This window comes from Marmota flaviventris, chromosome X (genome assembly GCF_047511675.1).
Source record: "Marmota flaviventris isolate mMarFla1 chromosome X, mMarFla1.hap1, whole genome shotgun sequence".
NCBI classification, from domain to species: Eukaryota; Metazoa; Chordata; class Mammalia; order Rodentia; family Sciuridae; genus Marmota; species Marmota flaviventris.
In genome coordinates, this window is record NC_092518.1 from 74229302 (window position 1) to 74256385 (window position 27084).

The following is a 27084-nucleotide window of genomic DNA, read 5'->3' on the forward strand; positions in this document are numbered from 1 at the left end:
TGACTTGACTCGACTCGCTGTCATTAAAAGAAATGCATTTAACTTTGTTAATACTTGAGCTTCACCAATCTAAGAACTTGAGAAGTCAATAATTGCAAAGCACATGGATCCTTTCTTGGGAAATTGTCAATCCTAAAAAGCCAAGACCATGGCAAAGCTTGATGGCAGAGCTTTGGTGGTTGTCAGTTACACTATTTAACTCCAGGTGACTTTGATTCCAAGTGTTTCCATCTCCTGGACTTTAGTTCATAATCCCCCCTCCCTCCTGCCCTTACAGAAGATTTCTAAGTAGGGTGACTTTTTAAATAAATTTATTGAATTAATGACAAAACATAATAACCATAAATAACAATGAACATAAAATTACCAAGAACCCCATCCCCATATAATGCCGACTAGGTACATTGTTACTTTAAATATGATCTTATCCAGTGTGAACAACAACTTATACTTTTATTTTTGCTGGTCAAAAATGAAGGATTTTCTTTTTTGCTTAATGAATCTGTCTGTTACTTTTTCTGGGCTTTCCATTTGGGAAAGAAAATTTTGAAAATGTGAATCATCATTGAAACATAATAGTTGAATTATAATAAATTCATTTAGCTATATTATTATTTTGTATTGTTGTATTTAGGAAATAATTGGGAAAACTTGATCACCATCATGGATGACTTAGTCAGCAGAAGCTCTTTATCCCCATTTTTATTAAGGGATGTTTATTAACATCTAATGTAAAAATAAAGAATTTATAATTTTGATAAAAATTTTTTGGCTCCTACTTACTTTTCACAAAAGAATCATTCACCTAATGACACAAGCAAAATGCCTTTCTTTCTCCTACCGAAATGTTACTTCTCCTATCTACCTTAGTGTACAATGACCACAACTGGCTATGGGATGTTAGTTGTCACAGTGAATAACCAGGAGGAAAGGAGCCCCAGGCTCTCAAAGAGGGGAAAAATACACACACTTCATTGTGCTCAAAGACAATTCAACTCATTATAGATTTATAAGAATGTTTCTACTAAATTAGCACTACAGCACCTATTTTTCTACCATTAACTGATCAAGAATGAACAAAAGGTTGTTTCTAACTACCAGGAACCTCCATGGCTTGAATTAATGATTGTTTCTTTCAGTCACTAGTCTGAACATAATAGGTCTTGGTAGCTAAATTGTTATTCATCAGTAAAATATACCAATGAATGTTTCTGTAGGGCTAAATTGAAATGCCACTACTGTTGCCAATTTGTTCATCTGAATTTCAGCTGTCTAAGATTAATAAGGATTTGGGAACATGAACAATGGAACGTGAAGATATGCTTCCTGATAACTGCTTACTAGATAATTTCATCTTCAATGACCTTGATTCGAAATCTGAGTTCTTTGAAACCTGAGTTCTTAACAAGAAATGTTTCACTTTTGGTCTCAATGTCTAAATATAATGACACTTCAAGAGATGACAGCTGCCAAAACCAACACATCAAGGACTAAATATTCATGGAAATAGGCAGAAAAGTTAATGAAAACAATAAACTCTATGCACAACTAACATTCAAGCTGAATTTGGGATGAGCAGGATACCCAGAAATCTCCTCGGCTGTATTGTGAGGTTGAAATATGAAATATCCAGCAAATTTTCATTTTAAGTGTTTATATATCAGAGTAGAAAATCCCTCAATTTTAATGTCTCTCATGAAGTTGATTATCTTTGCACTCTTTTGCTTGACCTGTAAGCAATATGCTATTACATTCTTTAAGCCTATGCCAGACTTTTAATTCACCTGACCATAATCCTAACCCAGAGGATAGGATTCTGAGAATATAAATAGGGTCAAAAGTAGTTCCAGTAGAACTTTACTAATTATTAAGGCAACACTTAACCTCTCAAGGTTGGCCTGATGGAGAGAAACCATGTCCCTCCTCATTGCCATTATAAGAGAGAGAATACCAGGCAAGGAGAGACCCATAAGTTAGAGCTAGTGGCACTAATTATGTTCATACTTATCTGCAAGGAAGCAAGCAAGGGCAGACCTAAAGGGCAATCTGACTGCTTGTGTTATACATTTGGTCCTCTTAAAATCATTGAGAAGAATGTAAAAGTTTTAGGGGTTTCTATGTTTTAAGTTCCCAGAATAATTTGGTTACAGGGTAGGACTGCAGGTCAGTGATTTCCTGGAAAATAGGATGAAATGTATTTTGTTCATTTGTTTTCTGTTCAGTTTTTAATTTATCCTGAACATGTGAAAAGCTATGGACTTTTTAAACTTTTAAAGTTGACTACCTAGACTGAAGAGTTTTAGAACACACAAGTAAATGTCAACAATCCCTTGTGTTGCTGACACACACACTCCAGCTAGTGTCAACACAATCTTTGTTGTAACTCCAAACTATGCATGTTCAGAACTGCTACTGACAAAAAATTGCATTTTTATATTTGCATTCTTCTAAAATAAATATATAGTTGTTGTAGGACCTTTGCTTTGTTGGCCTCCTGATCATTTTATATCTCCATGCACATGCTATTCTCTCCCAGGAATTTCAGAAGTTCTAGAAAGTTTTCAAAGGGCAAAGCCTTATTCTTGCTGGAAGCAAATGAAACAAAAACTAAGTTCCAGAAAACAATGCTTCTGAGAAATCCTCAAATATCATAAAGAAGAATAAATGGTTATTAATCTAAAGTAAAAAAACAGTTATGACAATATAACATAAAGTACAATGCTGCAGTAAGGGTAGAAAACATATCTAAGGTTTCACCCTTGGTGATCAGCTTTTTAAAAGCAAAAAGGTAATGTATATCAACTTGCAGTGTACTAAAATTGTGTTCAAAGTTTATTTCAAGTCACAGAAAATATACAAACTAAGACAAAATGAACTGATTTTGTTCTGAGAGAAGGTGATGGGAGTCCTCCACCTGGCACCAAATTGAGTCATTCAAGGGTTAGGATGCAGAAGTCACCTTTTTTCAACATTTCAACAAAATCATGGAATTAATTTCCACATTTGTTGCCAGGTATTTTTAAAAACCTGAAAGAAAAAATCGGGAGAAAGCCATTAGAAGTGGAGACAAAGTTCTCTTCCCCAAACATTAGGAAAAAACCAAAAAAGGCTAGGGGGAAGGACAATATGCATGAGATCAAATTCCCAGGGCAGAATTTCTGGGTGTTTGTTTCCTGCTTCCCACTTCCCAAAGCAATCATCCTTTTTAGCAGGGTCTCTTAACCTCAGCACTATAATGACATTTTGTGCCAGAGTACTCTCTGATATTAGCAGGTGAGGAAAATATCCTATGCATTATGGGATGGTCAGGAGCATCTCTGGTCTCTACCCACACTGAATGCCAGTGGCATACAATACTCCCTAAAATTTGACAACCAAAATATCTATAGACATTGCCAGAATGCCCATTCAGGGGCAAAACTGTCCCTGATTGAGAACTGCTTATCTCTAACAATAATAATAAAGAAGGCTATTAGTGACAGCACAGAGAGATCACCAAAGCTAGGTATAGGATGAAAGGATAGCTAATGCTCTGGCCACATTTTGCACAGATATCAAAACCTTGCCAACATAAAATTGCACAGCTGCAGTTATACACACATGGGCACAAATTACTGTGGTTTTAAAAAACCTGCATAAGGTTTATAGTCTAGTTCAAAGTAATGTACCAATATCAATTTCTTGGTTTTGACTAAAAGCAAAAAGATAGGATGTTACCATTGGGGGAAGCTGGTACACAAGGCTCTTGGCACTCTTTTTCTAACCTCTGTGAATCTATAATTATTTCAAAAGTTAAAAAACAGACAAAAATTGCCCTGTGTTTAATGTGCAAGGCTTTAAATTAGATATCTCATCAGCAAGAATACATAAAGAAAGAACTTCCAGAAATATTTCTACCTTGACTAGCCAAAAATGACAATTTTCTCACATTGCCGAGAATACCTTCTTTGCCATAAGTAAATTATAAAAGTAAATTCCTCTGAATATAATAGAGTCTGTTTTCACTGAAGAAAATAGAATGTCTGCAGTATATGGAAAAAAAGTTACAGTGCTGGTCAAACAAAAATTTAGACAGCTATACATGATAACCTCCTATTACAGTTTATTTAGATGTTAAAAAGATATTACAAATGTGGATTAAAATATATATTTAATAAAACTATTAATTATTATAAATGGGTTCACTACTGTATGATAATATATGGATAGAAATTACAATACAAATGGGGTAAAAGCAGAAATTCTAAAGGAGATATCCCAGCAGATACTGAGACGATAAGATCTTTAAATTATTTTGGAAATAGAATCGTTTATATAAGATACAAAGATATAGGGGAAAAAAACCCCCACAAAACCAATACTTGTATATCAGGTTAGGTCACATGATCATTTATGAGGCAGTTTACCTGAACCTTCTTTACCTAATTGATGAGCAAGAAAAATAAGGGTGATAGTGTACAGCAATGTCCAAAATGTATAGAACTGATGGTGCTAGTGGACATTTATTACCTTAAATGTACAGTAATATTTTAATACCAAAATACTCATTAGAAACTAAATAGAATGCTAGAAACTAAAATAGTTCAACATTTTTTTGAGGGTGTGTAGGGGGGTATACCAGGGATGAAACTCAGCGGCACTCAACCACTGAGCCACATCCCCAGTCCTATTTTTTTGTATTTTATTTTAGAGACAGGGTCTGAGTTGTTTAGTGCCTCACTTTTTACTAAGGCTGGCTTTGAATTTGTGATCCTCCTGTCTCAGCCTCCCGAGCTGCTGGAATTACAGGCATGTGCCACTGTCCTGGCTAGTTCTACATTTTATTTAACTGTTTTATATTTCCTTCATTTTGAAGGCATAGTTTAAAATGAAATAATACAACTGATTTTGGAAGGATACACACAAAGCTATATTAAGAGTTTCTGTTTGGGGAATGATATTGAGGAAGCAGGGCTTTGTACCTTTAACTTTCTACACTTCTCGATCTGATTTAATTTTGTTAAACTGATCATATATTACTTTTTTCATTTGGAAAGGTTCAAAAATATTCTAAACAATTCAAAAATTGAGTAATGTTCAATAGTCTTACTCTATCCCCACAGCACTGACTACTAAAGGGTAAGGAGAGTATAGTTAAGAGGACGTAGGGTTCCAGAGAGAACAATTTCTGGTTAAGTTTGAAAGTACACACTCCAAATATACAAGGAGCTAATCCTGCTTGGGTGGGATTAAGTTTTTGCTCACCTTTTAAGGTGCTCCAGTGGATTTCTGTATTTGTTCCTTTAAGATCAGAATACTCTGCCTTTGCTCAGGAGGAAGCATGGCAATCTGGTCTGCAGTAAGTTGAAGAACTTGCATAATTAAAGCAGCCTGTGTAGAGGAAAGAAGGTAGTGAGTTTCAGTCATGGCAACTAAAAAACAACAACAAAAAAATCACCAGCTTCTGTCCAAAAAGCTACTGTCGTGGAATATGAAGCAAATGGAAAAAGGGAGATCTTTAACACACAGAAAACAAACAGTGGGCCAAAAAGGAAAAAAAAGATCAGTGAGAAAAGGCACAATGAAAAGAACAAGTACAAATTAAAATACCTAAGATTAGATAATTCAAAAGAGACACCTTCATGAACTCAAAGTTGCTGCATGCTAAGATGGTATCTATGAGCCCTGGGAATTCTTCAGTTTTTAATTCTGTTTTGAAAGTCTCTCCTATTCAAATGTTTTAGCTTTTCCATTAGACATGAGCTTTCCACAATGACCAAATATAAAAAACAAAAGGATACACTTGTGGGGAGTCTGCTATTGATTTTAAGGATGAAGTAGAAAGGGGAGGAAGAACAGGGTTTGGATTTCCAGTTCAATGTGGCCTACACATACACACACAGACACACACACACACACACACACGCACACACATGCACAATCTGCTATTGGTAGATGAGTCTGAAATGTAAGATAAGCTGCTATTTATATACACTTAAAAACTTTAGAACCAGGTCCACAAATTTTCAGTCAATAAGTCATAAAAGAGTTCTAAGTTAGGGTAAACATCACCTCCAAAGGGACTTTGAAGACCCAGGATCACCACACGGTAACTGTGAAAAGAGGAATCAAAAAGACTAGATTTGTGCATAAGGAGAAGTCAGACTGTGTTGCTTACCTTCTCATGATCCTGTGGTGTGACCTGGTTCTGCCCAGGACTAAAGCCACCAGGCTGGGTTCCACCTTGCATGCTTGCTCCTTGCATGACTGGGACCTACGTGCACAGAGAGAGAGAAGAGATTTGTTTTTAGAATTCCTGCCATATAGGGAACCCAAATACAGAAATGGCAGTGTGAAAAATTAGGATATCTCTACTGATAGGAATAAAAACAAATGACTCTGAATCAGTTTCTACAACTAGCAATGGTAGAAGGCAGGGCTTAGCCAGAAATCAACTAGCAAGTTACACATACTTACTTACAATAGCTCTAGCATCATCAACAAATATCACAGAGCACAATTGGATACCATCAGACTAAGCAAAATTCAGCCAAATAAGCAGAGGAAAAACTGTTAGCATTCTGCAAACTAGTGCTCAGTGGAAACAAATGAAAGCCAACAGAATCTAGAGGTAATGTGTGCTGGTCCACTGGGGAAACTACATTCACAGGGCTACTGCCTACCTCTGGTTCAATCAGACATAGGTAGTTCGTCCCAAAGGGCCCTATCCCACAAGTAAGGGAAAGACAATCATGTCAGAGAGGCACAAAGGAGATGGAGAGGTCTCTGGGAGAAAGCCTGCTATTAGACCAACAATTGCTTTTTACAGAGTTCCATAGAGAACATGCTGCATATGCTGTCCTGCTTAACAGAGACCAAGAAATATAACTGACCTGAGTAAAAGAACAAAGTAAAAAATATAGCAAACTTATCGGTATTTAAGATCTTTAGTGAGTTCAATCCTTTGGAAGATTATCAGGACCCAGGGAAAAGGCCTCTGAGGACCTAGTGTAACTATCAGATGGGCCCTATACCAGAATTTATGTTCACATTCAGGCATTCACCCAGAGTTTAAGTAGTCTTATTAAACACAGATTGTTAATAAACTCATTACCTGCTTCCCCAGCATATTAGAAGCAGCAAAACATAAAAAAATATAGATAAACAACTGTTAGGAGCAAATTTATGGCATCAATGTGAAGAGCCAGGTGACGACAGTGAAAGAGACCAGAAACCACCCAGGCTTAACTATGTAAAATAATGGGTCTATTTAATGATGACCTTGAGTAAACAAATGATTAAAAATAATACTTTATTATACCCTGTTTTTTATATTTTGTTTAATTAGAAAGAAAGCATGAACTATATCTTATAGTTTTTCATTCAAATAGTTTTAAAATATAGTGAACACTTCTAGCATCTGGAACATTCACATACATGCATAACTCATTTGCCAGATAATGGGTGGAAGAAGCACCAGTACAGGTTTGTATAGACTCTTAAAATATTATCATTGTTCTGTTCTTTATTAATACTGAATCCAGAGAGTGTCTGAATGTAAATGATTTCTATAGATCTGAAACATCTACAAGTATAATCTTTCTAAAACTTAGCAACACTTATTAATAACAATTTGAGGTACTTCAATTTGAAGTAACTACTTAATAATGGCCATTTTAAGATTATAGGGTTACCCATTTTAGGCAGATAAGTACTAGGCAAGATGACCACACGTCTTCATTTGCCTAAGGCAGTCCCAATTTAAGCTTTCATCTCAGAGTAATTTATTAATAGTTCTCTCTTTAATTCTCAAACACGCCCTTCTTTGGATGGTAACTTATTTAATTATCCCAGTAACAATAAGACTTTTACCCACAGGTTTCCAACTGGATGGACTGGAATTAATTTTTTGTAATCTGATTTAAAATAACAAACTAAGGACATAGGTGAAAAAAACAAAAACAAAGTACAAACAGTGAAAAGAAGAAAATAAAAATCTACATTCATATTTTCTGGAAAGCTACTTAAACATTCTAATAAAAGCAATTATCACAAGCAAGAGAGGCATAGGAAAGGAGATGAGGTTCTTAATGTATATCTCATAGATAAGTCAATGTATTCCATATATTTATTTATAAGTGAAAATATTTTTTTTTAAGTTTGAAGATGCTTTATAAAAATGCCTCTACCTTGGATCTAAATGGTTTCATTGACTCTGTTAATACAAACTACATTGAGCTGGGGTATATAGCTTAGTGGTAGAACACTGCCTTGTGTATACAAAGCCCTATGTTTGATACCTAGCATTACAAAACATAACAAAAATAAAAACAAAAAAACCTAGTATTCCAGAATAATGAGTTGAAGTACTAGTGGAAAAGAAAAAGATGTTACTCAGAAATGGTCTTTCAACCCGTTTTTTTCAATATCTTTATAGAATTATCAGCAGAACTACATAAATAAGTACATTATGTAGTTATTTGTTGACTGTCTCCCTAGCTAGTACATAAGCTCTATGGGGGTACGGACTTTGTTGTTCACACTGCTATATCCTTAGTACCTTTCATACATAGTAGGGGCTCAATAGATAATAGTTGAATGAATGCATAAAAATAATTCTATTATGAGGCTACTGACTATAGAGTGAACAATAAAAATCAAGGCCCATTTAAAAGCAAAACTTGAAAAACAATAGAATACGTTTATTCTCCACAGATTAGGAAAACAAATTTTATTTCAAATTAAAGAAGTGTAGATAAGATAGCCACACATATACAGATATACCAATGTGTAGATACAGAACACAGTAATGGAGTGGAAAAAACAGTGGGCTCAGCTGGGCACAGTGGTGCACGCCTATAACCCCAGGGGCTCGGGAGGCTGAGGCAGGAGGATTGAGAGTTCAAACCCAGCCTCAGCAAAAGTGAAGCGCTAACTAACTCAGTGAGACCCTGTCCCTAAATAAAATACAAAATAGGGCAGGGGATGTGGCTCAGTGGTAGAGTGCCCCTGAGTTCAATCCCTGGTACCAAAAAACAAAAACAAAACCAAAAAACAACAGCAGCAGCAGCAAAAAACCCCAGTAGGCTCTATTCCTTACCATTTTTTAGTTATGTGAATTTATAAAGTCACCTGAATTTCTGGGTCTCAGTTTTCAAACCTATAAAATGAGAGAACTACATGAAGTTGTGTTTATTCTGGCTCTAATATTTTCCTTCTTTTTCTCTCACACACAGACATGGAGGAAGACATTTAAACATATGAAAGAGGAAAGAGAGAAATACAAAGAAAGAAGAAAAAGAAAGGTACAGGTGCTATAGGCAAATAGCATATAAAAACTCAGGGAAGATACACATATACCACTTGCCCACAATCAAATGTGAATGAAAAGGGAGGAAATAGATAACTGTAGAGTACCATACACACACCTGGAGAGTCAAATAAAGAAGAGACAGATTTCAGTTCTACAGATTTTAAGGTGATCATTAGTGAATTGCCTTTGCTACTGCATTGCCCATTTATTTGGGCTATGTGATGACAATAATTAACATAGGTTTCTGCAAACTGAAGATAAGTAAATCACCACTGCTCTTCATATGCTTTAACCCAGTGGTTCTTGGTCAGGGTTGCATATCAGAATTTGGGGAAGGTTTTTCAAGTCATCCAAGGCCCAGATCCTACTAGTAGACATGTTGAGAGTTAGACCTGGGCTGAGATTCAGGCAAGCATCTTTTGGAAAAAGCCTTATATATGATGTTGGTTTGCACCCCCAATGAAGTGTTCTCTGACTCCTAAATTCTCAGGGTCTCTGCTATAAATGAATAGTTATTGAAATGGTAGGACAAGGTTGTTCTTTTGGATTACAATTCTGGTGGCCAGAAAAATCACCTGCTTAACAGACAAAATAGAGGGAGATCCTAGTCTTCCCTTTCTAACAAGCTAAGGAAAAGTTCAAGCCAGAAGGCAGTAATAACCAGGCTCAATAACCAATTCTGAATAGATCAAGATTTCACACAGATGCTAGAAGTATTATGCATACCTGTCTGGATCCCTGGGGGCCAACCCCTCCCATGTTCATTGGATTGGGACCCTGGATTCCACTAGGCATAGGTCCTCTAGGGCCAGGCACTGGGCCCCTGGTATCCATGCCCCTGGCCTCCATTCCCCGGACTTCCATGGCACGAGCCTCCATGGCGCGGGCCTCCATGGCGCGGGCCTCCATGGCACGAGCTTCCATGGCACGGGCCTCCAATCCTCTAGCATCTAATCCTCTTGCTTCCAATGCTCGGGCCTCCATCCCTCGTGCATCTATTCCTCGGGGGTCTCTTCCACCTACAAAGTTGTAAGAAAATCAATGTGCAGTTATTCACCTGTATTGTAAAAACTATTCAAGAAAAGATAGAAATCTATTCCCTTACTCATGTCTCCCCTTAACTGAGACTGCTATCTCCCTCTAGTTTCTCAGATTTGCTGGTAAGCCTTAAAGATGCTTGCCAACCCTATTGCCCCAGCAATCTTTATCCCAGATTAGAGACAGAGACAGCTGAGTTCTTTATCAATCCATGACCAACAGTTGGCTTTGTGATGTTATCTCCCCTTACCTCTGCCATCCAAGGGTGGACCCCTCTGATCTAGCATGGGTCCTCTTGGCTCTGCCATTAGAGGTCTGGGCTCAGCTAATGGCCCTCCTCTCATCTCATGTGGGGGTGGTCCACGACCTTCATGGCCAGGAACATGGTGCATGGGAGGACCCTGATGAGGAGGTCCCAGGTAACCTCTAGAGATGGAAAGAAATTAATTTCAAAACAAAACATAACAACAACAGTAAAGTGTCAATAGAAGACCAATAAGTAAATATTCAACAAAGAACCAATGCAAACCTTAGTGGATATTCATTATATGCATAACGAATAATGTTAACACAGTGCTTAAGAACACAGGTTCTGAATTCAGACCTACAGTTCAAATCTAGGCAATATCATTTATGAGCTGTGTCATATTGGGCACATTTACTTTTCTGTTTAATTTTTTATACTTTATTCCTTGTATCAATAGGTTAAGAAAGTAAAATTTTCCCAGGTACTGATTTATATATACTATTTGTAAGTGGAATCAAAAAGTTCAGTTTCACAAACAGTAACACTCAGTGATCTCTTTAAATGCAATTTTAATCCTTATTTTAAGCTAAGGGCAATTTAATACAATAAGCTAAATTCACACAAAACCTGTATACTCTGAACTACAAAAGTGGCTTTTGTAGCTACATATGGTTTTAGTCAACTACACATTTCCACAAGTACTTACAAATATGTTAAAAAAACACTACCCCAAATGCTTATCCTACCATTAGCTCATTAAACATTCCCATTCCTGCTACTGAAAGCAGATAATCAGGAAAATGAGTTCTAAATCTTCAAAATTTGGGGGAAGTTTTTCAAGTCATCAAGGCCAAGGATGTAAGTCCCAAAAGGTTTTAAATCAAAAAAAGTCTTTCAACATGGAAGCATCAACATGAAACTTTAAGTTTCTAAAAAAATAAAAATAAAACACTCTTTGTAGTTTTAAATATCATCTCCTTAAAAGAAAAACCAGTATGCCTTGTTTTCTTCATCTATACAATGGGACTAAACATATTAATCTTCTAGGGTTATGTGGATTATTTAATTGCAGGGATGAGAAATGAACCCAGGGCCTTGTGCATGCTAAGCACCTGCTCTACAACTAAGCTACACATCCCCAGCTTGGGTTGTGTGGGCTTAATGAGATGACCTAAGTGAAGTACTCAGAGCAGAGTCATAAGTATGATCCCTATTAACAGCAACTACTATTATTATTGTTAATAATATTACTACTACCACCACAAGTTTTCCTTGCTCAGGTATGTGTACTAGGATTTTCAATTTTTGAATATACAATAGTCATGATTAGTTCAAAAAAACATACTCAACTACAGTTTTGCCTGAGGATAGGTGCTTAGTCTTGGACAGTGGCCATGAATATTTATCTTTTGAAGTGGGCAAACAAGTACAACTGATGTGGAAAGAGTTTGTTCTCAAAGCAAGGAGAAATTCTGGCTTCATATTTGTTTTTTTCTATGTCAACACTTACCGAGGCTCTACTTCTCCAGTTACAGAGAGTAAAGTGCCACCCCGTGGGTCATTTGGAGCATCTCCTAACAAACCTCGAGGAGTTGGGACATTGGCAGGCAAGGATCCCCGCTGCATAGCTGCCCTGGGGTCTTGCATCGGCACTGACAGGGAAACAAACGGGAGTTACTGCTGTGAAAGACACATAAGGAAACAAGAAATGACTCTATACACCACTGACAACATAATTCAGACACCTTAGAGTGGGTGAAACCTCACCACAGCAGAATCCTCTTGCAGTTCAAGAACAGAAGCAGGGTGTAGGCAGAATCTGTGCCATGTCAGAGGTATGGATGGAATTATATAAAGAGCAAACTGGGGAGCAACCTGCCAAGGACTAGCACTGCAACCTGAAGAAACTTATGCTCCTGGTTTTCCTTCTAATCAATCTTAGTTCAAGGACCAGAGTCACAAAAGAGAGGTAGGGTCTTGGCATATGTGAACACTGCCATGGCTCTGCAAGAACCTGCTGTCTCCTTACAGACTGCTATTCCATCCAAGCCTCCTGACACCAGTAGGGAGGGAGTACAGCCTCGGACAGATGCACATATCATCCATGTTCTCTGCCCTGTGTGAAGAGGTCAATCTTAGGCTTGTGGCCTCAACAGGAAAAAATTAAGAAAAACAAAAACACTACCCTTTTGGGTTCTGAACATGAGGATGACTGCGAAGCAGCTCTTTTCCTCTTAACGTCCCACCCTGAACACCACAAGCAAAAGGAAACCCGCAGATACAATGGGTACCTTGAACTCGCTCAATTGATGCAGGCCCGGCGGGTCCCACGGGCGAGTGCTGTAGGGTTCCTACGTGAGCAGTAAGTTCAAAAGGAGAAAGAGCAGACACTTAAAATAGCTTGCGTGCATGCGAGTGCACACACACACACACACGTGCACACACACACAAACATACATAAAAGCAGACTAAAGATCTACACATATAAGTTAAAAAGCCAAGAGTTCATTAACTTGCCTTGCCCCAAGCTACAAAATCTTCCTAAACTACACTAGTTCCTCTGGGTATGTTATACAGTACCATTTTGACCAGATAGCTTCCCAGAGGGAAACCCAAGGGTCACTGGGTTGTTTTTTTTTTTTTGAGAGAGAGAGAGAGAATTTTTTAATATTTTTTTTTTTTTTTTAGTTTTCAGCAGATACAACATCTTTGTTTGTATGCTGAGGATCGAACCCGGGCCGCATGCATGCCAGGCGAACGTGGTACCACTTGAGCCACATCTCCAGCCTAGGGTCACTGGGTTTTATCTGGTTAGGAATAACCAGTGATTTTCAATTTTTCCTTCCTCCTACTATTCCCTATTTCCCCTCATTCCTTATGGCACTATTACAAAAGAAAAAAGAAAGAAAGAAAGAAAGAAAAAAGATTAACCCAGAACAAAACAAAATATAAAAAGGATAGCTTTGAACCTCTAGTTAAGCAACATAGAACATAAAGAACATAAACATATTTTCAGAAGTAAAACATGAAAGAATCTGGAAGGCAAGATTTATTCTGGAGAAGCTATAACAGAAGTGGGTAGTACTATTTTTGTCATATCTTCAAGCACAAAAACTTTTGCTATTAAAATATTATCAAATGGGGAAATTGCAGTGCATGAATTTTAGATGAGGAAAGAGAATACCACCCTATATGAAATGATCTGCTACAGCAAGTTTTTGATAATAAACATCATGACAACAGCAAAGACTAATGAGATGAGAAGAGTACCAACCAACACTAAACAAAGATGGTAGGAAAGGAAGAAGTATCATCTCAAATATCTGTTTTTCCTTTCACCACTACAAATGTGTAGAAGCAGCATGGATTACAAAAAAAAAAAAAGTGAGACAATCTGGACACAAATAAGATTCTTGCTTCCTCTGCTGGGCACTGAAGGAAACTATAAAAGAAAGCTCATCTCACTCTGTCTCTTCATGAAGATATCCTTGAAATATCTTTAAAATGTGAGTCATTTCCTTATGTTAATTTTTTACCAGAAAGATGAAGATAATTGTAACAGGATGGCATGTCATGTGGAAGTATGTATTAAACAGCTAAAGCTTGATTGATTGATTAATAGCTTGGGGAAAGGTGTAAGTCTGACTGAAGCCCTAATCCCTTCTCATTATTGCAAAAATACCTTGGGGTACATACATGCTCCACAGACAGTGGTGAGGTGGGAAGACACAATAGCACAAAAGCATGAGATGCTTAGAAAAAAGATTTAACATTTGGTCAGGAGTTCATTTGCTGTTAGACATGGCATCTAATGAAAAAAATTATTAGTTATATCAATTTAACCACCAATGCCAGCAAACAAACCACTTGCTTGAATCTTACCATTTTGTTTTTTAAAAGACCACGTGCTCAGAAGAAAAAAACTTAAAGATTCTCTATGCCGGAACAAAGCAATCTTTACCCATCACAGTGACCCAATGAATAAGAGTAGAATATAGTGAAAAATATTTAATAGAGGCAGTATAAGATGAAAGAAAAAGGACAGATATTTGATGTCAGATATTTCTCAATCTTAGCTCTGACACTTACTAATTGGAACAGCGGAAGAGAGTACTAAATCTGGTCCATAATACCTAGAAATCAGCATTTACTTAGCTTGTCCTAAGTTTTAAAACTCTGATTTCCATCCCTTCACCTGTAAAACTCAGATGCTGCCACCCAACTCACAAGGATGTTTATGAAAATCAAAGTACCCAAAATATAGTATGCCCTCAGTTCCTTCTCTTTTCTAAATCCTCTCTCCTCCTAAACTTTGTTTTCAACTGAGCTGCTGCATTTTATTCTTCAAATTCCAGTAACATGGAGAAATAATGTGGATATCAGTGTTCCTGCTGCAGTATAATGGACACTTCTCAAGTAGTCTTTATAGACCTATAACCCCTTCCAGTTTGCTCTGGGGTTTAAATCTAGTCTTCTACCTACTCAGTCATATATTATGTTTGCTGTTAAAATTCTTTACTAATTCAACAGACACCCATAGAGGGAGAAAGAACATGTCAGTGGACTCATTAGATTACTAGGAAACTCATTACACTATTAAGAATTGATGATGTTTGTAGAGTTGGGTTCTGACTTACTGGGTAGAAAGTCCAGATTAGTAATGCTCACTATAAGTTTCTATGATAGAAATGTTCTATATCTGCAATGTCCCATGCAGTATCCACTGGCTACATGCAGCTACTGTGTACTTGGAATGTGACTAGGGTGATTAAGAAACTGAATTTTAAATTTTATTTAATTTCAATTAACTTAATATTTAAATAGCTACTGGTGATAAGCAGTTGCCATATTAGAGAGTGCAGATATGGAACATTTCTAAGGCCAGTCCATATAATCAGGCATTAATATTTATTTACCTTGTCCCCGTTCTATGGACACAGGTCCACTTCCTGGCATTCCAACCTGGGCCTGCATTCCTGGTAGAAGAAAAAGGGCAGGATAGGAAAGCACAAATTAGCACAGTGGAAAAAAATTAGAATAGTGGCTGAGTTTACAAATTTTCTCATTCTGCCTTACGAGGAGAAACCTACAAAGGAAGAGGAAAACTAACACTCAACAATGCAGCAAGACAGACGATGGAGTTAGTATACTTCCTGCTTCAGTGACAGAAAGGTGAGTTCAGTTAGAATGCTTCATCTCATTAGTTCCAAAACTGTTGCAAAAAGCTCTTCTGTAATACAGGAAAACAGTGCCACTTACCTATAGACCTCCTTTCATGGGAGGCAGCACTCTTCCTGGGGCATTCTGTAAATGTGTGGGTATACTATTTCAGTTGTGACAAAGATTTTTTGGGGGACACAGTTGGTATTGAGTGAGAAGGGGCCAGGGATACTAGATTTCCTGCAATGTTTGAGATAGTCCCACAAAATGGAGAATTACCCTGTGTCTTATAAATCTTCTAAATGTCTCACTGACCATTCACACAAATTAAAAACTGTTTATAGCTACCTGGACCTAGAGCCATAGAAATATATATGTGAATTTTTCAGAAATGAAATTACTGAGTAAATTATGAGTACAACAATTTATTTTCAGAATTTTATTATAAGTTTTCACTATTTCAGAAAGTTATATTACCAATGTCAATAGTCCTTTTGGCATTCTGAGTTGCCACCCCCCCCCAAAAAAAAAAGCAAACCAAAAAAACCATGCTTATATCTATCTACATTTTAAGTTTTTACATTCATGGCATAGGTGCAATCATCTGACTACTACATTTTGTTTTCTAGTGTACCTGCCTTTTACTTTTCTTTAATATTATAGAAATCATGTTACATAAGTCACATCATCTGTGCATTTCATTTCAGGATTGCAAAATCATTGCAAAATATGTTATGATAAGCAGACACTGGGTCTAATAGGGTCAAGAACCAAAAATCTACTCTAATTAGTTGGAGTATAATGACTCTTACACAAAGAATAATCATGTACCCCAAGTCCTTTTCTGTTCCCTTCAACCTAACAATAATCCTCTTTTTTTCAAAGGAGCATATATGCTGTGAGTGGGGACAAAAGACAAGTTTATGTTTGCAGTTCATTAATACTTCCCCCTAAAATAGCAAGAACACATCACACACCCCTATTCATTTAGCATGTCAAGCACCAAAGAGTTATGGATTAAGAACTTGAAAACCTGGGTGCCAGTCCTGCCCTTGCAATTAAATTGATTTTGAACAAACAATTTGATAAAATCAACACATTCCTAGGCTTCCTTATCTATAAAATGAATGAGATGGTCCAAACATTGGTTCACAGAATGTGGTACACAGACCAGCATCAGCATTCAGCATCACCAGAAAATTTGTTAGAAGGCAAATTCTGGGTTTTTCACCTCAGAGCTATTGAGTTAGAGTGTGGAGGTGAGGACTAGCAATCTATGTTTTATAAGTGCAATCAGGTTATTCTAACAGACATCTAAGTTGGTCTAAATGATTTCAAAGCTCCCTTGGAGACATAAAATTCTATACTATTCCTTCTATCCAGACCAATGTCTAAAACAACACAAAGATTTAGCATATGAGAAAAGTGATAGTAGGAGGAATTAAGGACATAATTTCTCATATTATGCATTATCACATAATGGTGCTTTTATTTATATGGGTTTGATTCCCAGAAGTGGAATTGATCGGTCAAAATGTGTATTAATTTTTAATGTTAAGACTACTTTCTTAAAAGGCTGAAAAACTTTACAGTTCTACCATCAATGTATAAGTACCGCTTTCTCCACCAAAATTAAGTGTCATCTCTATTTGACATTTGCTAGTCAGATGGGTTTAAGGGCAATCTCAGTGTTAATTTGTAATCTTCTTTTTTTTTTTTTTTTAAGAGAGAGAGAATTTTTTAATATTTATTTATTTATTTTAGTTTTCGGCAGACACAACATCTTTGTTTGTATGTGGTGCTGAGGACTGAACCTGGGCTGCACGCATGCCAGGTGAGCACGTTACCGCTTGGGCCACATCCCCAGCCCCTAATTTGTAATCTTTTAACTATAAATAAATCTGTTTTTTTGTTGGCCATTTGTGCTTCTTTTCTATGCATTTTTTTCCTACACATTTACTTTGTCTACTTTTCTACTAGGTTGTAGGTTGTTTCCCCACTTCTCATCGATTACCAAAGAGCTCTGTATAGGGTATCTCAAAAATCTTCACAAAGTTTTAATAAGTTCAAAATTATAAAGGCTACAAATTCATAAAAAACACCATGTGAAATTTTAATTATTTAACATTTACATTCGACTTTTATCTTTATTAATCTCTTCTTGGTGTCTTTTTAAAAAAATTCCTAACTAGTACTTAGAATCTCTGTATTTTTAAATAATATAGGCATTTAAGGATATTAATTTTCCTTTAAGCACTGTGTTTACAATTTCTGTGCTTTTTATATGAAGTATATATGGATAACTTTGTTTTCCTTTACATGATTTATAAATTTCTTTTTATTTCTTCTTTAATTCAGGAACAGTATGTTCCTTAATTTGTAAGTTAAGATTTTCCTCAGTAACCTTTTAATTATTTGTTTCTAATTTTATTAAATTATAATTAGAGAATGTGGTCTGTAAATTCTCCACTTCAAATTTGTTAAGGTCTTTCTTTGTGGCTAAACACATGCTCTTTTAAAAAACAAAAGAAAACAAACAAAAGCATTCTTCAAGGTGGGTGTGGTGTCACATGCCTCTACTCCCAGTTGCCTGGGAGGCTGAGGCAGGAGGATCACATCCCCAGCAACTTAGTGGGACCTTACCTCAAACTAAACAAACAAACAAACAAACAAAACCCCACAAAGGGCAGTGGGTGAAGCACTCCTGGATTCAATCCCAAGCACCACAATAAATAAATAAATTTTAAAAAAGAATAAAAAAATGATTCTATGGTCATTTGGAGTAGGAAGTGTATTTTTGTAGTTAAAAGAAATAAGTCTCTATGTATTAAGAAAAGCTTATTATTTAATTTCTCAATAAGCACTCTCTCTCTCTCTCTCTCTCTCTCTCTCTATATATATATATATATATATAGTCTAACAGAACAATGCTACTCTAAGTGTGGTCCACAAATGGTGCTGATCTATAACACAATGGTAAACCCTTCATGATAAAGTTAACTACAGAAACAGAGAGCAGACATTTAGAAATTTCTAGAGCCATCTGACATTGCTGTGATAACCCAAGAGTGTGATCAATTTACCTGTCTCACTAAACAAAGTATAGATTAGTCTAAGTGTTGCCCAACTCTTGGTAGTGAAATTATTTCTTAGACTGCAAACTTTTTATGTGCAGTAGCACCACATTCCTAAATTTTGGTGATATTTTAAGGTAATTTAGATACCTATAACTAAAAGATGTGTAAGATACAGATCCCATTACTTTCACAGAAATAAAATCTAACTACAACTGCATTAGGATACAGTAGATAAATAAAAATTTTGAGTTTGCTAAAACTTCTTTAAAAATCTTTTCCCATTCCTTGTCAACTCAGTTCTTAGAAGAACTTAGATTTAAACAGTTCACTAGGAATACTATTGCAGTCAATCAATCCCAGATTAGATAACAAATTTACTTGCCTAAAAAAAATTACTGAGGGCTGGGGTTATGGCTCAGTGGCACAGCACTTGCATAGCACATGTGCGGCACTGGATTCGATCCTCAGTACCACATAAAAATAAATAAAGCAATGGTATTATGTCTATTTACAACAAAAAAATTAATAAAAAACTTTACTGATGAAACATTATCTGTTCATATGTTTCCATGTGGGGAATCACTATTTCATTCAATGTCTTTAGTTGTAATTGTTAAATAATGAAGTTACAAGTGTAACAGCCATACTCTATCAACTGCCAATCTTTGTGCTTCACTGAATGAGTCATTTCAAGACTTCTTTCTTTTCCAGTATTGAGGATCAAACCCGGGATCACACACACTAGGCAAGTGCTCTACCACTAAACTACCTTTCCAGCCCTTATATTTTCTTTCTTCTTTTTGTTATTTGGTTTGAATGTATTTTACGCCTGTTTTCTTTATGAGTTGAACCTAATCTAAAAGTTTTTGGGCTTTAATGAGAGAATTCAGTCCATTTGTATTTGACAGAATAAAGACCATACTACTACACTACTTCTTATTCCTTCCATCTTATTCTACATTCATTATTTACTTTACAATGTCTTTCCTTTTCTCTATTTTCGCCACCTTGAATTTGTTTCCATTCATTCCATTTTCTCCTCCTTACTTTGGATGTTTTAGTGTACTTTCTACTTTTGTAGCCCCTTCCCTGCTCTCATAGTCAAATGTAGAATTTGTATATAAGAAATCCCCTAAGGCTTGGAGTGTAGCTTAGAGGTAGAGAGCTTGCCTAGGCATGTGCGAGACTCTGGGTTCAAACCCCAGTGTGTGTGTGTGGGGGGGGGTGTGGGGTTTGGGGGGTGTGTGTGTGTGTGTGTGATATCATGATTCTGTTATCAAATAATTGGTTATATTGCAGCACTTAGACAAAACTTTTTTATAAAAGTATTTATTTTTTAGGTGTAATTGGACATAATACCTTTATTTTATTTATTTATTTTTCTGTGGTGCTGAGGATTGAACCCAGGGCCTCGTATGTGCTAGGCAAGCGCTCTACCACTGAACTACAACCCCAGTCCCAGTAAGACAAAACTTTAGCAAGGTAACAAGATGGTGAAGTCTAGAGACTTACCTCCAGGAGCTAAGGAACCAGGGCCAGGTCCTGTTACAGCAGTTGGCATCTGTCCTGGTGCTGGAACTCCACCTTGCATAGAAGCTTGCATCAGAGGAGGAGCACCATTGACATGCATTCCACCCTGAACAAGAGAGAAATCAAAGTAGGTACATGCCTCTATGCAGATTCAATACTTTTAAGTCTACAATCTTAAAGACCTCTTCAAATTGGTGGCCTAAATAGTCTATCAAACATCCTTTTTATATAGCATGTCTTGTGTGACATTATATTTTTTGTACACTTTCAATTCCATAGAAGCAAGTTATGATATGTGCCATGAGTTTTGTTATGTGAATACAGTTAAAATGGAACATACCCTTGCTGCAGAGATTGACAAGTTATCTGTGTGGCAAGGAAGCATATAGCAACTATTCTTGATTTCATCACTGGGGCCTACCAGTAAGAGTTACAATAAAAAAGTGTCTTGAACCCATGAAGACAAAGAAGGGGCTGGGACTTTTTTAAAAAGCAACTGCTGGTAGTCCACTTTTTAAAAGTGAAAATAGGCCTGGGGCTATAGCTCAGTGGTAGAGTGCTTGCCTAGCACATGGGAAGCACTGGGCTTGATCCTCAGCACCATATAAAAATAAATAATTAAAATAAAGGTATCATGTCAATCTACAGCTAAAAATATTTTTAAAACAGTGAAAATAATTTTCATTTGACCAAGTTTACTCTTGTCCTTAAACAAAATTCTTGTTTGGGGGCAGGGGGGAGGAATATGAATTTTTTGCCATGAATTCCCTAGAGAACTGAGTCCTCCTTTGAAACAGAAAGAACTCAGTAAGAATAAAAGTGAAGTTATAAAAAACAAAATCACATAAGCAATTAGAAAACAAAAGTCTAAAACAGAAGATAGGAAACCATGTAGCGAGGTAGTTAGGAGAAAACAGGCTACGAGGTCAGAAAGGACCAAGTATAGAACCTGCATTCGCCACATACAATTCTATTTTTTGACCATTTAACCTCTCTTAGTCTTAGTTCGTTTCCTTCCCATCTCTGAAAAAATATTTATTTATTTAGAGAAGGGGCTGGTCAACTATGACTCATGGGCCAAATATGGCTAACTGGTTTTATAAATAAAGTTTCACTGAAACACAACAACATACACTTGTTTACATACTGTCTTTGGCTGATTTCATACTATTATGGTAGTTGTGACAGAAAGTCTATGGCCTATAAAGTCAAACATGTTTGCTATCTAGTCATTTACATTAATTCTTTGCCATCCCCTGCACTGTAACTTTGAAGGACACATCTAGGTTGTTTACCTCTGTCAATCTGATAGGTGAAAAAGAGTACCTTTCTGTAGTTTCTATTTACATTTACCTTATTTTTAGATTAGACACTTTTATGTATTTAGATTTCTGTTTTGTGAACTGTTTATGTCCACTGCCCATTTTCTTACTGAATTATTTGCAATTTTCTCACTAATTCATGAGTCCTTTTTGGTTTACTATGAAAAATTATAGCTATAACCACTTATCTTAGGAAATAAATTATATATACTAAGAAAATCTATATGATCTTCCCCAATATACCCAAGATCCCCATCTCATTAGATAATCACTAAGAATTCTCATAGATTTTTAAAAATTTTATATGAATCATTATATTCTGAATATGTTCTTTGAATCTCACTCAATGTATTTTTGGGATTTATGCAGACACATATATCCCACATGTTGGAAATGTTTCCACATTCCACATTAACTTAGTTTCACTTTTATACTGTTATGTTTTTGAGTTATCTATGTTAATACCATATGTTCTAGTTAATTTTTTTTTGTAACAGGGATTGAACCCAGGAGCTCTTAACCACTGAGCCACATCCCCAGGCATTTTTTGTATTTTATTTAGAGATAGGGTCTTGCCGAAGTGCTTAGTGCCTTGCTAAGTTGCTGAGGCTGGCTTTGATTGGCAATCCTCCTGCCTCAGCCTCCAGAGCCACTGGGATTATAGGTGTACATCATCATGCCCAGCTCTAGTTCATCTTAATGCCACATGGATTTAAGTTCTTGAAAGTCATTCATGTTATAATATGTAGTTTAACTGCTTAAAGTATTCCATGGGATAAATATACCACATATTTTTCATTCTTCCAGAGATGTACATTTAGGATATTACCAATTTTCACTAGTATAATGTGGCAATGAACATTTTTGAACACAATTATGAACTTTAATCAAGTAATCTGCCTCTTGTCCATTATGTTTGGCAAATTCTTCCTCTATTTTGTCATTTGTATTTGATGTTTACTTCTCTTCCTCAATACAGATTTTTTTCAGTTTTTAAACGTTATCAATTTTATATAGGTTCAGGGTATTGTATCATGGTTAGAAAGTTTTACTTTTTTCATCAGTAAAAAGAGAGATTTAAATATGAGTGCCTACCTTATGCAACTGTTATGAGGACTAATTGAGATAATGCATATGGAACAACAAAGTGCCAACCACAAAGCCAGGCATGCATATACACATTTCTTGTAAGTTAGCTTATAAGAAAAGGGCATACAGGAAAAATCACTTTGTTTTACAAACTTGGAACCAAATCTATATTCAGTCAGATGCCATGTGCTTCTGCAACCTGGAAACTGCTTTTATGTCTGGAAGTTAAAATTATCATCTCTGGTTTCTGACCATTCTTCTTTCAATATATTCTCCTAAAAAAAAATGAGATTCTAAGACAGATAAAATAAAGGGACAGGCACAAAGCCCTACCAAAGTCTGGGCCTGAGGGGCCTGAGGATTCTGCTGGTTCATTGACACATTGGATCCTGAGCCAGGACCAGCACCATGGACTGGCTGAGGGTTGCCTGTAATCAGCGTTGGGATATTTGTCTGGCGATGCAGAATTTTCTAAAAATGAAAAGACAAACCTATGAGCTGTCTGTTTAATAAAGCAATCAGGCAGTCCCTATCCCACTCAAGGTTTATCATGCCATTAATTTTTCTTTCTTTTCTTCTTTTTGGTACCAGGGATTGAACCCAAGGCTGCTTAAGCACTGAGCCACATCCCCAGCCTTCTTTCTTTCTTTTGCAGTGCTGGGGATCAAATCCAGGGCCTCATGCATGCTAAACTCACCCTCTACCACTAAGCTATATTCCCCAGACCTACCCTATCATTTCTATAAAAGAATCAGAAGCACTCACCAAGGCAATCTCTGGGTCCACAATTCTCATCACTACCTGTGCTTGCAGCAAAGCATAAGCCAGCTGAGGATTCTGAAGCAACATGTTCCGTGCTTCCTGGGGACTATTCTGGACACAGAGCTGAGAAGATAAGCAGATTCATTATTAAGTTCAATACTTAATTACTTAGAAATCGATGGTGATTTAGAGCTTGTGTATTACATCTGACAAATGTAATACTCAAGGGGCTCTTTAAGTTATCATTTGTTTTTATATGGCACACAAAAATCTTAGCAATGGCAGGAAGAGGCATTTCAAATACCATAATACTATCATTTAGGATAAAGTTGTATTTTTAATATCTATATCTGATATCTACGGGGGCTACAAAAAACAAGCTGGATTGTTTGAGTAGGTGTTTTTGTATAAATAGAAAGCTCTCTGTACAAAATGTAAAGTATATTGTTCACACATGGCATATTGAAGATGCATAAAATTGTATCTACATACAAATTCTATTTGAGCTCCGAAACTATTTCCATTAAATTTCAATTAACTCCTTAAAAATCTTGAGGTGAACTGCTTTATTCATAACCTAATGTTTCTTCCCACCTTCATTTGTTTCATCAGCTCAAACATCTGCTCTGGTGGAAGACTGGCAACTGCTTTGCTGATAGACTCAGGGGCATCCTCAGGACTAATGGTCTCTCCATAAGGTGATTCAATGACAGGGGCACCAGTGCCAAGGCCTGATCAGGAAGAAAGTTAGGGGAAAAACAGCTAAATCATTCTAAGTATCTATTTTTATTTTCCATGGTTGCTACAAGAACCAATAGATAAATTCTCTGGAGCTGAGAAATAAATGATTTAAAAATCTCGTCTATATTCTCTATGTTCTCAGAGGACAGACAGCTGGGACCATGATCACTTAGATGGTCAATGTTAAGGAATCAGGCATACTGACCTCTTTCAAAAGATAAAAAGGTTTAAAGAGATAAAAAAAGCCAAAAAAAAAAAAAAGCCTTAGTACCCCTACCAGTTACAGATCTGACAACATACATGGTCACAGGAGTAATGACACAGCACAATTATTATCTTGGTGGACCTGAATTCATCTTTAACTGGAAATTAACAGAAGGATTTCTAAAGTCAACTTTACCTTGTTTCTCAAAGATATGTACTTTCCTAATTCAAGTACCTCAGGCTGGTTAAACAAAGCTGTGTGGCTAACCATTTTAGCATATTCTAAAACATCATAAGTGGAAAAAATTTTATTGCCACATATGTATTAATTCATAATGCATACATCCTGGGATTATACTCACTCTTCAGCTCTTCTTTGTTCTTTTCACTGGCAGCATTGTCCACTCGAAGTGCTCTCCCACTGAATTCACGACCATTCAGGTTTCGCATAGCACTAAGTGCCGTCTCTTGGTCTTGGTATTCACAGAAGCCATAACCCTTTGGTTTTCCTGTCTCTCTATCATACACCAATCTGGAGAGCAAAACCAAGTATCAGGCACAAATGCTACACACATACAGGGTTCTTGCTAATACTGCCATGCTTTAATATGGCCCTTTGTAAAATAAACAGCTTTATAACAGACTGCATCATTGAAGTATATTTAAAACAGTTGAAATAAAAAAAGAAAATCCATATCTTTTAGGTAAGAATGAATGTGGATTATATGGTACCTAAATTATGTCTCAATAAAGTTGCTAACAAAAATAAAATGCATGTGAAAATTACCAGTAAAAAGAAAAAAAAAAAAAACCCTTGCCATTATTACTAAAGGCCAAATTTGTGGTGGTTTATAAGACTCTCCCACCAAGAAGAAGAGGATCTCACCTGAAACTAACAACAGGTCCAACCTCAGAAAAGATGTCCTTCAATTGCTCTTCAGTAGCTTCATAAGGAATGTTACCCACTAAGGAACAGATAGCATATTAAAATTCTGAGTTTGTAGCCTAGATATTTAATGAGAAAGTAAACAGTAGAGTTTCTACTTTCACTGAATATAAAACAACTGGCTCAAAATAGTGTTCTCCAAAAATGCACTTCCATGTGTTTCTTCAGACCTCTTAACAAGGGAAATAAACCACTGAAACTAAATACAAAAAGTGTAGATACTCCCAAGGAGTTCTCCAACAGATCTAACAGTGTTAGATATTCCTTAACTTTGACAAAAATAAATACTTAAGGACTGGTATGTACCTGAAGGTCTTCAACTTTTAACAGTGACTACTAAAAACACATTATGTTAAAACAGGTACATAATGTCCCTATATCTACACGTACACACACTTACAGGAGAATAACCATGAATAGAGTGGAGGAAATTATTCTGAACTGTTTTGTCATGAACTTTTCAAAAGGTGCTTTAAAATCACCACACGTATTTAAAAAAAAAATTGTAGTTGTAGATGGACAGAATGCCTTTATTTTATTTATTTTTATGTGGTGCTGAGGATTGAACCCAGTACCTCACACATGCTAGGCAAGCACTCTACCACTGAGCCACAGCACCAGCCCACCACAAGTATTTTTTAAAATTAACTTATTCCAGCAGAAAATATTACTCAGAATAGTTTTAATCCTCTTTAAGATTCCTCGGACAAAGTCTTAATCATTCATTCATTCATTTGCAATCCTCCTCAAGATGCCAGGTGGCCGTTAGAACTATGGATGAACTAAAATGTTATGGGTAAAAAGCAAAGGATTTAAGTCCTGATTAAAGGGCGGGAAGTGGGCTCAGGAATCTATACTCTCCGCATATACTCTATTTTCTGGTATCTCCATTCTAGAATACAGAACACTGAGGCGCTTCGCCATGTGCCTGCTTCTAAAAAATAATTGATAATGAAAAGGGAAAAACATAGAAGATGAAGGCTAGTCTAACTCCCTCAATGATACTGTGGAAAATCTACAAGACCGTGAAGAAAGGAAAGCATCTTTTTGCTCACGGGTCCATCAGGTTGACCCCCCACTGGATAGGCAGAGAGCCCTGCAAGCCCGACCCAATGCCGGCTTTCGTGGCGATCCAGGAGGTGGGAGGTGCAGGGTTCTTTGCTGCTCCCCTGCCTCTTTCTGTCCCTCCCAGATGCTTGGTTCCACTGAATTCCTCTCACCGAATACAGAACGTAGAGAACGATCCACCGCAGGGTCTCTCACAGTCAAACCCGCCATCGCTCTCTTCCGGTGGCTTCCGGTGCGCCTAAACACACTTCCGTACAGCGCGTGAGCCGAGCGCCGACCACGCTTCCGTACCACGCGTGAACCGGAAGCGCCTGAATGAAGCGGACGCAGAGCCACGCCCCTGACGTCATTTTGTCAGCCTCAGGCTGGCGTAATTGCTCGAAAGGACTAACCTTCTGTTAGGGCTTGGCTGCGTTCTGTGAATAACTCCGTTCCAAACGGGATTTGGGCGGGTCTAGGCGAATTTGAAGGCTTTCAGTCTGCAGAATTTTGTTATTATTCGTTTTTTGTTTGGCTGACGCAAGTATTAGTCGGCATAATAAATAGAGAGGCAGCAGCTTTGCCTTGGTAACAGAGAAGTCATTTTTATCCTTGACACTTTCATTTTA

At 36.8% G+C, this 27084-nt stretch overlaps 1 protein-coding gene across 3 annotated transcripts; it reads right to left on the reverse strand.

Moving 5' to 3' along the window:
- Nucleotides 1–294: 294 nt before the first annotated feature.
- On the reverse strand, nucleotides 295–26922 carry Cstf2 (cleavage stimulation factor subunit 2). Of its 3 annotated transcripts, XM_071606210.1 has the most exons (16): nucleotides 26629–26922; nucleotides 25349–25427; nucleotides 24825–24994; nucleotides 24112–24248; nucleotides 23521–23640; nucleotides 23089–23226; nucleotides 20327–20450; nucleotides 15494–15553; nucleotides 12869–12928; nucleotides 12592–12693; nucleotides 12088–12229; nucleotides 10581–10756; nucleotides 10019–10311; nucleotides 6158–6253; nucleotides 5245–5370; nucleotides 295–3027 (listed from the first exon to the last, which is right to left on the reverse strand). In XM_071606210.1, the coding sequence occupies exons 1-15, from the start codon at nucleotides 26684–26686 to the stop codon at nucleotides 5248–5250; spliced, it is 1878 nt and encodes a 625-aa protein (XP_071462311.1). In that variant the 5' UTR covers nucleotides 26687–26922; the 3' UTR covers nucleotides 295–3027; nucleotides 5245–5247. The 3 variants fall into 3 exon arrangements, with proteins under 3 accessions (XP_071462311.1, XP_027790352.1, XP_027790356.1); XM_027934551.2 differs by lacking the exons at nucleotides 12592–12693; nucleotides 12869–12928 and having other exon boundaries at nucleotides 26629–26788; XM_027934555.2 differs by lacking the exons at nucleotides 12592–12693; nucleotides 12869–12928; nucleotides 23089–23226 and having other exon boundaries at nucleotides 26629–26790.
- Between the last annotated feature and the right edge of the window lie 162 nt (nucleotides 26923–27084).